The sequence below is a fragment of the Amphiprion ocellaris genome, chromosome 11 (genome assembly GCF_022539595.1).
Source record: "Amphiprion ocellaris isolate individual 3 ecotype Okinawa chromosome 11, ASM2253959v1, whole genome shotgun sequence".
In the NCBI taxonomy this organism is placed as follows: domain Eukaryota; kingdom Metazoa; phylum Chordata; class Actinopteri; family Pomacentridae; genus Amphiprion; species Amphiprion ocellaris.
This window is the reverse complement of record NC_072776.1, coordinates 21910397-21923810: the sequence shown is the minus strand read 5'-3', so window position 1 is coordinate 21923810 and position 13414 is coordinate 21910397. Positions and strand designations below refer to the sequence as shown.

At 38.3% G+C, this 13414-nt stretch overlaps 1 protein-coding gene across 3 annotated transcripts in view; it reads right to left on the bottom strand.

Moving 5' to 3' along the window:
• The window catches only part of glsb (glutaminase b), a 43008-nt gene that overhangs the window by 18028 nt on the left and 11566 nt on the right, over window positions 1-13414 (bottom strand). For 2 of the 3 annotated variants that reach the window (XM_023262309.3, XM_023262310.3), the window contains exons 7-14: window positions 12443-12501; window positions 7751-7783; window positions 7235-7293; window positions 6492-6558; window positions 3824-3874; window positions 3071-3247; window positions 1019-1150; window positions 319-411 (exon numbers count right to left, since the gene is read on the bottom strand). In XM_023262309.3, the coding sequence (XP_023118077.1) occupies window positions 319-411; window positions 1019-1150; window positions 3071-3247; window positions 3824-3874; window positions 6492-6558; window positions 7235-7293; window positions 7751-7783; window positions 12443-12501 (671 nt within the window). The other variant, XM_035944464.2, reaches the window with a different exon arrangement.

The following is a 13414-nucleotide window of genomic DNA, read 5'->3' as shown; positions in this document are numbered from 1 at the left end:
TGACCAAATACGTTAATTATGCTAGAAGACAAATATAGTGTCCTCAACAAGAATTCCAAAGGGGTGACAGCACACCCCAGAGAGAAAGGAGAAATATGCTATCCTCTTTTGCTCTTATGTGAATTTGTGTTTGTTCAGTTTAGGTATACTATACGCACAGTTATGGAGGTCAACTAATGCAGAATGCAAACGGCTCTTAACTACAATATCCTCCTAGATTGCTGGAGAGAAGATGTGTTGCTTTATGCATCTGATGAAAGAAATGGGTAAAAGATATGGTGTACTTTCCCCTCACGACAAGACGTTGTGTGTCCTTACCCGCTGGTCCCCTCCTTCTCTGCGAGGATCATGCTTCTTGGCGAAGTGCCTCAGATTGTCATAGTTGTGGAAGTTAAAAAGCTCCACCAGGTCCTGAAATGCAAACAGAGACAGATGATTTAGAAAGGGAAATATATTCATCTATATTTCACACTTAAAAAGCCAATGAATTTAGTAGTAAGTATTACAAAGTATATGAGGTTTCCTTTATAAAGGGGGAAAGTACTCTGATTACATATGTGACAGATGCAGATTCTGGTACCTTGTTTACTGAGACCTGTAGCTGGACATGGCCTCAGAGTAATTATTAATCAAGCATCAAGTTACTTATTAAACAGGGTTAGTCATGCTGACACTGTGACAGACAAGCCCTGATAGCCACTGTTAAACAATTTCTGATCATTACGAACAGTTTTTTTTCATTTTTGCGTACAAACAACTATTACTTCTTACTTCTTACTTCAAGCCAAATAAAAAAAGTGCATCGATATTGAAAAAAGTATCAAGTAAACCAAGTCATTTATACCAAGTAAGGATACTTGATATCTCTGCTGAAGATAAATACAAACAATACTGCAGTAATGTTATAATGTACACCAATAAAAGCACTAGTGTAGTCATTTCTTTCACTGACTGTGTATTTATTCTTCGTGAATGCAAACTGCACTGATACACTCCTCTGTTTCCGGACACTACCTACCGTGCAGAACTGTATTCCTCTAACAGAGTTGCCCAGTTTGTCTAGCGGAGGCGACCAGCACATAATACCCATCACGTTGGGCACAACCAGCAGGATCCCCCCTGCTACTCCAGACTTGGCTGGCAGACCGACCTACAACAGGGACAACAGACATAACAGTTACATAACAGAAAATCAACTGTGTGCATCAACAGTAGCAGCATGGCAACAACACAAAACTGAAAATGGAAAATAAGCAAATAAGCAAAGAAAATGGACACAGCTTCAACAATTTAGTAGCTACAGGAACCAGATTCTTACCAGCATTATTTTGCAAGAAACTGAAGATTCTTTACAAAATTAAACAACAAAAATATTTAGATTTTCTTTCATTGAGCATGCCTTTGTTTGTACACTTTAAATTAAGGCAAAGGGAAGTGCTTCTATATAAACATATTTCAGATAAGAGGTTAACATTATGGCCGGTCGTTTTGTTTCCATTATCAAATGGACAATTTAGATGAGATACATCAAAAGTCCGTCTACTACTCAGAGTACATGGCAGTCATCATGTCCACAGTTTGGAGAAGCACACAGAAGGACCAACATGCAATATGCTGCAGCAGACAATTTCAGCAGCAAGATGTACATAAACCAGCTAAAAAAGGGCCTATCTAAAAAAAACTATTTCAGATTAGTGTACATTATATTTAGATTATTTTCACCGTTTACTTTGCCGTCAGACAGCCCTGTGAAACACTAAAGTCACATACCAGTAGACCAGCATCTCCTATGTCTTGTGAGATAAAATTACTGTTTTTGTTAACAGTAATCTCTGGACTTGAAGAGAACAATAAAACAGCTTTGTCTCCTTGTTAGAAAGGTGTGTCTGAAGGTAAGGCAAAGTGGTAATAATCTAAATATAGCGTACACTGCTTTTAGCTGTGCCTTTTTTAGGTGAAAAAATCCATGTTGCTGCTGATCCTGACCACAGTAGTGTACTGCTTGACTTTCCTGCAGGTCCTTCTAACAGCTTCTCCAAACAGGGAGCGTGCTGGCCACCATCGACAGCAAATCTCATCCTATCAACTGCAGCTTAACATGAGAATTTACACCCTTCAGATATTTCCACACACTGCTTGTTTTCTCTACATTTCTCTGCCATCAGCATGTGTCTCATTTAAATGTGCCATCCTACAGCTACACCTCAGCCAATGTAGGTGTTCTGTCTCTTGATACAAGCATATATACCCCGCAGTAAATACACTGTGTCAGCAGTATTTTAAATTATTTAGTGCTTGATCAGTGTGACAAATCATGCCATTATGATAAATATTTTTGAGTGGGACTCACTCTGTTCATCCCAGAGGCTGACAATGCTATCTACAACTGGAGAATTCTCCGTGAAAGCTCCCCATTACACTTTGACCTGAGGTTATCCAAGCTGTATGCCAAATGCAAATAATAGCAGCCTGCAGAGGATCAGACAGCACCATCCATTACTAAATTTGTACATATAAGTCCCTCTAATGCTCTAATGTACTCCTACTGCACACATTCATTTGAAACTTACTATCTAATAAATCAGATAGTACTATTGAAATGTTGGGAATGTTTTTGTTCCAAGTAAATGGTTAATGTGCAACTAAAGGCTTTATTAGGCTACATTTATGGCAAAAACAGACCATAAAGCAATAAACTATGTCATCATGGAAATCACAGCAGTTGCTTCATACCACCAGACATTAAGAAGTTTCACCTAAAGAGGATAACAAAAGGGTTCTTGGTGTCCTCTAATTAAAATAGTTTGTCAATGTTATTTTAAGGCTGGATGTTAGCTTGCCACTATATACACACATGTATTGTGTATGTTTTGATTCTAACATGCATGAGAATATTGTATAATTCTGAATCATTCAAAATACTAAAATTTTAATTCATAATTTGGACACTGTGGGGATATCAGTGTCCAGTCTTGTCTGTGTAGCTTTGAGTCTTTGCACCGAAAGGTGTTTCCCTTCAGTAACAGACAGGTTCAAACTTGGATTCTTGTAAAACGTGCATTTTACTTACATGGAAAGCAAACTGTCCTGAGAAGTCGTACATGCCGCAGGAGTGCATCAGACTTAGTGTGTTCCTCACAGCCTCGGGGCTCAGCACACGCTCACCAGTGATTGGGCAGATGCCGCCGTTGGCTAAGGTGGCCGCCATGACACTGGCGCTCTCACAGGTCACCTCAATGGAACACAGCTGTAGAAGCACATAAAGGACAAATCTGTATCATTTCTCTATCACAATATTCAGCACAGCATGCCTCTGTAACAAAAATCAAGTAATGGAGATGCGGAAGAAGAAATATAAAGGCTGGGTTGGCTTGATGAAAATCAAGTGAATTATATGCCTTCATAGTCACCACATGTAAATCAAACTGAACACCTACAGTATGCCTGATTTTGGGGCAACTCATTAAATATATGTTTTTAAAGAATTTAGCCTTTTTTACCCTGTCTTAATTGAAAATATATTCGTATCTCAAGTGCATGATATTTCAGTGACTACAGACGTCCAGGCTGTAAGTACCATCTGTATACTATAAAGAAGCTATTATTAGTGCACAGTGAAATCAACATAATGGAAAAAGCCCTGGTTTGACAGAAAGAAACTAGCATGTGGCTGAAACTGGTAGAGAAGAAGAGACTGAATCTAGATCTAGTCAGGGTATCAAGGTCAAAGACACAATCCATAACATAGTCAGAGCTGCCATGAAGCAGAAAAACATTATTCTGTCATTAAAAATTCAAAAACGCAAATAGAAATTACACCTACTTGAAAGTAGAAGTCCAGTACAGATGTCATGTCTGTCCCTTCAGGGAAACACTGCAGAGAAACAACAGATTTTAAAACAAGTAACAAGCAGGCTGTAGAAGATTGAGAACTCATTTTCAAGACAGACATGAGAACATGTAACATTCATAATCAGAGCCAAACAAAACAGTTTTTTATGACATCATAAAAAACTCACATAAAGCTTTAAAGTTTTCACTAAAAGAATCCAACTGGAAGAAGTGAACAGTCTGCAGTTCACTTCATGCCAAGACTCACAGCACCTGAGATGAGTTCTTTCAAGGTGAGTGAGGATGTGAGGGTATGTATGGTTAGGCAGTTACTGGATTGTGTTCTGCAGTTAATAAATCAAATACGAACAAAGCTGCAAGACAGTTTTAACTGTAGACTATTGTGAGATGACCATTTCCTCCATTCCTGTAATGTCAGTGTTATACTTCAAGTATCAGCGAGTATATGAGGGGCTGCTAGAGTCCATATGATGTCCACATGAAGCCATAACACTACGAGGACAGTACTGTGCATGCGCAGAATACAAAGATGCTGATCTACTGCGCATGTATAGAACGTATTCTACAAGCGGCTTACAAAGTAGTATAAACATCCATGGTGTCCGCAGCTGTCCATGTGCCTGTCTGTAAGAGAGTATAACCTCACTGTAAGAACACCCATCCAACCTTATAACAGGAAGAAAAGGGATGAGCATGAAATAAAAAGGATTTACTGTAAGAAATGATGGGAAAGTAGGGCTGAACCAATTATCGCCAAAATAAACAGACATTAAAGTTAACTGAAAGTTATGATTTGGAAAAACATGGGTGTCCCTTAATTTAATACAAGAGACCAAATTAAAAGTTTGATTTTTGAGTTAGATACTGAACATTAATCTTGAACAACTGAGACTCAGCAGGATAAAAGTGGGTACCATATAAAGATGAAATGCCATTGTCACAGGTGGAGGTTGATTTAACCACGTTCCACTCAGTTATTAAGAAGTACAATTTACTCCGCCATGGAACGTAGTGGAGTTATGTGACAAATCACTGTATGTTTGTCCGTTAATCTGTTCGTGCACAGCATTACTCAAAAACGGAATAATGGATTTGGATAAAATTTTCTGGCAAGGTCAGAAATGTCACAAGGACCTAGTGATTAGATTTTGACAGTGATAAGGCTTATAGTCTGGATGCACGAATTTGTTGAGGATTTCCGTATTATAGCAAAATAGCGGCACAGCGTCACTGTAGCTATGAATAGTCAGTTGACGATCACATGATTGCGATCCTCTACAAATCCACTGCTGCGGACTTATCGGGACTTATCCGTTGGAAATCACACAACGACTGAGCAGCCTTGGCGGAGTACTGCACTCTGAGTCCTATTCTTGTTGGTACTGTGATCAAGCTTTTATGCCCCTGATCCAATCCGATGTAGTATCTGTTGACATACTAGACCATTTTCCTATATAATACATGCTGCAAGTATTGCAGATTAGCTGTAAACCACTAACAGTTAAATACTGTAGCAACCAGAGCAGGTGGGCAGATGTGAGTCGGCAAGCAAAGAGCATTGTGGGGAGTTTTGCTCCTTAAGTGGCACCATGGTAAAGTCTTCCGTGATGCTTATTGACCTCTGGCCAGTACACATGTCAAAGCAAGCTGCAATCAGCAAAAACAGCATTCCTGTGTCCCACTGGGGACTCAGTGGCCTGTAACATGTATATGTTTGGCCTGGTGCAGCAACATCAGTGTAGGAACTGTATCCAGTGTGCTGATGTGTATTATAAATAAATGTACAGTTAACTGACAATGTTGTATTTATTGAGAAAATTATATTAACTGCAAAAAGGACACAAACACAGAGTAGGGAAAAGTAGAATGCTACTTATGCACAAAGCAAATGGTAGAGAAGCAAGAATAAAGCACTGAAGCTGTTGCTTGACTGAGCATCAACAACGTGAGTTTAACAGTCTCAGCTCTGCCTGTAAGGTAGGATTTGAGCAACAATATGAAACACTTTTGAGAAGCAAATGAGAGGCCGGCACACAACTGTATTTATATCAAGGGTGAAGACAACGTTATCAATTACTAAAACGGCACATGTTATTGTGCTGAGACCTGGAGATAACAAGACTCCTGCATCTCTAGATAAGGAAGACATCACCAAGTTTTCTTACAGTTCAAGAACTTGGTGAAAGACAAATTGTTCTAATTAAAGTTTCTTTGAGTCAAACTTCTTCCAGCAAAAGGGAAATGTAAATTTGACAATTACAATCAGCAGAGGCAATCACATGCTGATATTTTTTGTAAAATTAAACATTCTCAATTATACATACGAGTACGTCTAAATTCTTTGGCCAAGAGCATTACTGATTGGCCTTCTGGCAATAAACTACTCTGACAAACTTTTGAGCTTTGGCGTTGAAAACAGTTCAATAGCAGAAACATGAGGACAGATATTAATGCTTCATTTTAAAAAAAGACATAAAATATATACACCTCCCCAAGAGGCTTTGTGAAAATGTACAAGAATATCAAATTTCTGTTTCCTTTGTATGACTCTCCAGGTTGTTAGGTCATTAAAACACAATAAATTTAGATAGCAGAAAACAAAGTTAGCATTACAACGTATGACTCATCCAAGGTCAAACCTTTTTTTCTTTCAGGTAGTAGCCGATGGCAAAGTTCCTATCTCCTGACTCACGCTCCGACTGGAATCTGTCACACAAAGAGCAGAGCACTCCCATTACAAAGAGGAAGAAAATATCAGCTCTGTGTGTGTGTTTGTGTGTGTGTGTGTGTGTGTGTGTGTGTGTGTGTGTGTGTGTGTGTGTGTGCTTGTCCTTTTGTGTTGGAATTCCACTGCCCCAGCCATCATGTGTACAGTACAACCACAGCTCTCATGCAATCACATGATGATATTGCAACATGAGCTCTTGGTCTCTTCCTGCAAGCATGTAATGCTGTCATAAATCATGCAAGTGACCTTCTAATCCTTATCCTTAAAAAAGTTCATTACAAATCAAATGTGAGTCATTGGGTCAAACATTTACTTTCTGACCAATTTGTTAAAACTGACAGAGACAATTAACAGCTATACTATACTGTAACCGTTACATGAGGTTAGTGACATCACATAATTCCAACTACAGTGTGTATGGTTTGTTATTTTACTTCAGTTTCATTGGCAGTGAAAATATAACTTTGTACGGGATTCAACCTTGACAAGTCATGCAAGAGAAATGTTTTTTTTGTCTTGTAAAAGCCGTAAACAGGTTTGGAAAACTTGTTTTAAACTAGCACTGAGTCAGTTTGTGAACATATATTTTCCTCTGGTAAGTTCAAGAGGTGACCTAGAAACCCTATAAACAGAACACATCAGCGTGGGACTTACGTGGCATTGCTGAAACCCACATATTCATTTCCCGCCATCTTTTTCAGAAAGTTCATGACCTGGAGGGAACAGAGCAGAAGATTTAAGAGTGACACAATGATCAGCAGTAGTTCATGGCAAGAGGTTAAATTCTTTGAATGCTTCATGGCCTGTCTGATGTTACTTTCCGTATTTAGACTAACTATGTGCCAATTCCAAACTGCCAATCGTATGTAATATACATCAAGTATCACACTATACAGATATAGACATCATACACTCTTATGAAGAAGCTCTTTGCTGGTCCAGCATCTCTTGTGAAGAGCAGCACAAGAGTGACAGCTGGTGACAGCAGTGACAGCAACAGTGTACATCAATAGCACAGTCAAATGTAGTGGATGTTTTTGTACTTTGTGCCACTTTTCTAGTCTAACCACACTAAGTTAATTAGCTAGTTCATAAGTTCAGTTCATAAATATTACCACTTCAAGGATACTTTTGACTCCAAAGTTTGGTTCAGGTCTGACTAATACTTACATAGTCAAATTTTTCTGCATTGCCTGCACCTTGCTGTGGAGAGAGAAAGAAGAAAAAGCAGTTAGTACTGTTCATTCACCAAGAGGCATTGCAGAGGACAAGCACAGCATCATTAAAATTTAGACTAAAATGATAAATGATACTGTTGACAAAAAATTGCTGAATTAGCAGATATGAGTAGGTTTTATCCCAAATAAAATGTAAATAATCACGTAAGTGAGATTTTACAGGAGTTACACAAGTACAAATACAAAATATTAATACGATTGGCTGGCGAATGAGTTACAAAGTGGGAAGTCTTATTGGAGTTAAAGGGAGATTTAGTAGACGTGTGCATTCCCAGAGCATATTTTTCACCATTACATCTCACTATGGCATCTCATCGTTTGCAATTTGGTATGCAGTACTATGTCAAGCCTAAATTGACTAAACTAACATACACTTGTTAAAAAAATATCTAACAGTCCTGACTGTGTGCATGTTTCTACTTAAAGTATGACATGCACAGAGATATGGGCGTATACAGGAAAGTTTGTATTATGGGTTACCATAATGCAGGAGTGGATGTGTATGTGTTTGAAGATGTGCATCTACTGTAGGTCAAAAGGTGTCACTTGTGCAAAAAGGTTGTCAGCCAAAACAGAGGGAAAAGAAGGAGGGAAAAAGGGAAGAATGGCTTTCCTGAGAATAAAATTCACAGCTTATAGTTCAGTGTACATTTATCATATCACAAGGTCATTGTCACTGTCTAGTCCCAGAAAGAAACACAGTAAAAGAGAAATGGACACATGCACATTTAAGTGCTAAGTATTTTTTATGTTTAAAATACTGAAGAACTTATGAGTTGGATGGGTTTTTAACTTTACAAATATCGAGTCATGTGTGACTGAGAGTACATTTTAAGTTGTACAGTAAACTCTGCAGAAGAAAAAAGTGACACTGATGGAGGTGTTAAAGAGTCACTAAATGGGGTTTCTACAGAGCTGATTGGAGGAGAAAGAGAGAAAAGACGAGGGAATCGGGGGATTGGGAGAGAGTGAGGAGATAGATATGGAAAAGGAAGAAAAAATTACCAACGTCATTTGACCTGCAGCAGCAGTCATTATTTCCCACAGTTCCTAAGTCTGGAAAATATGCAACATACAAAAACAGCAACAACATGTAGCCTTCAAGCACCATGTAATAACAGTTCGGGGCATACTGCCAGTGCAGCCATCTCATTTCCCACCGAGGTTAAAAGCTAACTGAGCAATCTGACCAACGGCTTGACATTTGTGCTTCAATTAAAAAAATGAAAAATTTTTTAAAGGCAACACATTTAAGACACTGATGACAATGGTGAGCTGATATGAACACAGACACACATTATCTTCTTTGCAAATGTGAGGTGATGTCTTTGAATCATTTCTGGGTTTGTTTTCAACATGATAGAAGAATGCCCTGTCAAAATAAGTCTGCAACATAAATCAATAAGAAACCTGCTGAGCAACCTGCCTTGGCTTCTGCACAGGAATACAGCTATTATAAGGCTCCGGAGTATGTAGGGGAGCCTTTGTTACATTACGTGGCATCTAGGACAACAGGAAAAGTAAATCTTGTGATGCAAATGACTTACAAAATAGAGTACAAGTCCTTCTGGTTGGTTTTGGTTCAGGATAGATCAGCTCACACTAACCCCGATCGGTGTTTAAGCAATAGTTCAAGATTTTAGGAAAAGTGTTCACATTCTGAGAGTAAGGTAAAAAGATCAATGGTAATAATAATGCGTTTGTCCAAACATAGTTGGAGACATGCTTTGCAGTTTAGCAAGATTTCAAGCAGGGGGAAACTTGTTTGTGTGGCTCTATCCTAAGTTAAAAGAACATACACATCAACACTAAGGTTCACTATTTAACACAATAAATCTGTACAGAAACATTGGTAAAAATATTAGTGGTGTTAGAAGGAGTTACCTGTTGGAGCTATTTCTTGCCAAATAACAATTTAGTAGACTGATCACAGGCCTGTTGTAACAGGAAGGCTGCCAGGTTTGGCAGCATCAGATCCAAATCATAAGCTTTATGCAGCAACTACATTGTTCAACTTGTGCTAAAACTGACAACGTAAAAACAAAATAGTATCTTGTTCAGCTCCAAAACATAACTCCCCCCTACAACTTCAAATCATCATTTTTATATTGGTTGGCTGTTTCCCCCTGCATCTGGTTGTTTGGCTAAACTGGTCAAGCATCTAGAATCCAGCTCAGTATGAAGCAGCAACAACTGATTACAACATATGAATATGCTGAGGGAAGCTAACTGAGCAATTAATTTGTTGTTTGTAGGCTTGTGATATGAAACTTTTATTACACACAGGGATTCTTTCTTTTGTGGATATGAAAATATTGATTAGTGTTTCAATTGCAATTTAGCACCTTTGACACACTGACATGACATTTCTACGAATGTCGTCATCATTCTTTCTAAGAGAAAGCAAATAAGTGATCTCTAAATTGTTGAACTATTTCTTCTTTAAATAAGCCACCTGTTTGTGATCACAAATGTGTTTTGCTAGTACACCATTCCTACTACTTCTACTACCATCTGTTAATCTTGGACTTAGTATATTGTGACTTCAGACAGTTCTGTCATTCCTGTTTAACAGCACAGTAGACAGGTCGTTTGTAGCACTGTGGCAAATGTACACAATGTGCACAAACGTATATCTGACGAAATAAATTATAAACACGCCGCTATGACTTGGTTTGATGTGACAACTGGTCATCTTCATCAATTGTGTCATCTTCATTTTAAATGCACCATGGCTGCCATTTAAGATATACATTATGCAGTGCACCTGACCCAGGGTTGAAACGCTTTTGATGGTATCAAATGTTTCACTTTGTTTACACAACAAATATTGAACTTAGGCTGGAATACTATTAAATGTCTATCGCAAATTAAATTGCAATATCTATCAGGAAAGTACCAATTACATATTTTCTCCAAATCATTCAGCCCTAATTTCAGCTCTTGTACTATTTAAATAGATGCAGCAAGTGGCTGTATTCTGTAAATCGATTATTACTGCCTAACTTGTGCAGTGTAAAGGGTGTATAGGCCAAGCTGGCATGACACAAAAGCACAACCTAAAATCCAATGAGGGAACGTTTTTCAGACAAATGCCAATGCGCCTGAATTATGTCCCGGTTCAATGAAACCATCTTAGTAAGAACATGAGGCAAGTATATTTATTTTAAATAGGCTTAAATTTGAGTAGTGACAATGAACAAGAGGCACACGTGGAAAAGGAGAACTTAAAAAAAAAGGAATGGAATTTCAACAACATGTGGACACTGAAAATACACAGACCTGAGGTACTCTGTTGCTTATTACTTTTAAGTGGTTCAACCCCGAATCACAATCAAACAGGCCACATGCTTCAGCATGCCTCTACATACATGAAGGATAGATGATTTTGGCATCATTAAATTACTCTATGGCAATCATTCCTCTCTATCTCACTTACTCTCGAGTCAAATAGAAACTACTTATCACAACTAAAAGCTTTGATAATAAACTGTGTCTTGCAGCAACAATGTTAATGTGGCAATGATGAAGCACTTCATTAGTCATACAGTTCAGTTCAAAGTCTCAGTAGCTGGGACAAAAACTGGGCATAACAAAGGTCACCTCCAGAAAAAGCTATAAACACCAATCCTTAAGGTTTAGAATTATGCAGCAATAAACATAAGGGGTAAAGAAACCCCACAATTCATTGAAGTGAAAGAAGCTCATTTAAATGTATCAAAATAAAAATAACTGCAATACTGTGTTACAGCCTGCACACAGTAAAGCTGTTATATACAGCTGTTATGTGAGTATGCATGTGTGCTAATAATTCACTAAATGCACTAACTGAGAAAAGAGATTGACAGGGTTAAAGAATTAAAAATTAACTTTATAATGATGAATACCAGCTATAAAGCTGTTATGGGCAAAACTGTAAGCTGCAGCGGAATGACGGTGATTTATTTCTCTCACTATCAAAAAAACAACTGTCAGTCTGTCCTCACCATGAGTTACCCAGGAGAAGTTAAAACACCAAACTCTGATGTCTTTTATGATCTGGCTTTAACAGACTGCTGCTGGTGTATGTGCACCTGCATTTGTCTGGCGCCCTGTACAGGTTATTTTCAGCTGGGACAGTAACAGCATGTGTGCTGGAGCAACTAAGTGCCCTTCAGGAAGGATTAGCACAAGTCTTAATCACCACAGCAAGACACATGGCAGGGGACTGAGGTAGTGACCTAGAAATACTTCGAGTCAAGAGTCAAAAATATCTGAACACAAGCAAATTCCATAGTCTACTGAATCAATGCAGCAAAATTAAAGAGTTTCAGAAAATGGTTTAACAAGTGAGTAGAGGGTGTTAAATCATTATTATTATTGTTGTTATTATTGTTATCATTATATCATTGTGAGTCTTTTTCAGTGGGTTCTGTTGCGTTCAAACAAACAAAAAGGGTTCATTGGGCCTCTGCTAACAGTTAGTCTTATCTGCTACCAATATTTACCTTAACCTTCATTTTATCTACTTGATAAGGCAGTTCAGTGATACCAACCATACAAGAAATTTTCTTCCTAAGGTTTCAGAGGAAATGACACACAGAGTAAAAACACATGTAGGGAAAAAAAGTGTGACTGCTTTTACCTTTATCAGTGAAGTACAAACAATAGCGCCAGCATTCACCATGGGGTTATGGGGCTTATCTGTAAAACAACAACAGCCCAGTTAGCATACTACAGAGGAATGAAAGTGCAAATGTTCAGTCTGAGAGCTCTGTATATAGACAGATCAAACACTGACAATTAACTACATGTAGAGCACACAATGACTCAAGCTATAACAGACAGAATATTACAGAGGATGAGTGCTGCCTTTATTAAAGTATAAACACAAAAGCAGCATTATGTATTAAATGCATATTTGCATTGGAAGGTTGGATGGCAAGTGATCAAGTGGTTGTGTTCATATGGCTGTCAATTCTGGAACATGACAAAGTTTGTATGCCAATTTCTTATATCTCTGTATGTTTATGTCTAAACTGAGCTTTGTACCTGCACTACCAACTCCTTTAATACTTGCTACTTAATGAGTCCTAGTGAGAAAAACGTGCATGTACAGTATTATGTGTATGTATATGTATTACTGTCCTTCTCTGGCCAGGCAGGAGTGCTTCCAGTGTGTGGAGGTGTGGGGGAGGATAGTTATCTGTATTCACCAAGAGTCAAAAATAATTCAGAGCTGGCGTACCAAATACACTATCATTTTTAGTGAAAGAAAAAACACAGATATTAAAGTTAGGTCATGTATTCTTCTCAGTCATTCTCATGCTGGTGACATCATATGCCTCCTGACATACACCCTCTTCTACCTCAAATAAGAGAGTCAAAGCACAAGACAGTAGCTGCCATTCTTCCCTGAAGTGAGCTCACTTTATGTTCCCATTAACTGTAGCAATGCCGTGTGAAATCCATGATGAAGGAGGAAGCTCTCCTCCCTCAGACCTCTAAAAGAATTCACACTTACATCACCTACATTTCCTTGCTGGTGTGTGATCCTCTTACACAACAGTACAACCACGAGGCTATCCTGGCCGAAGATGGGCAAAACTCCCACACA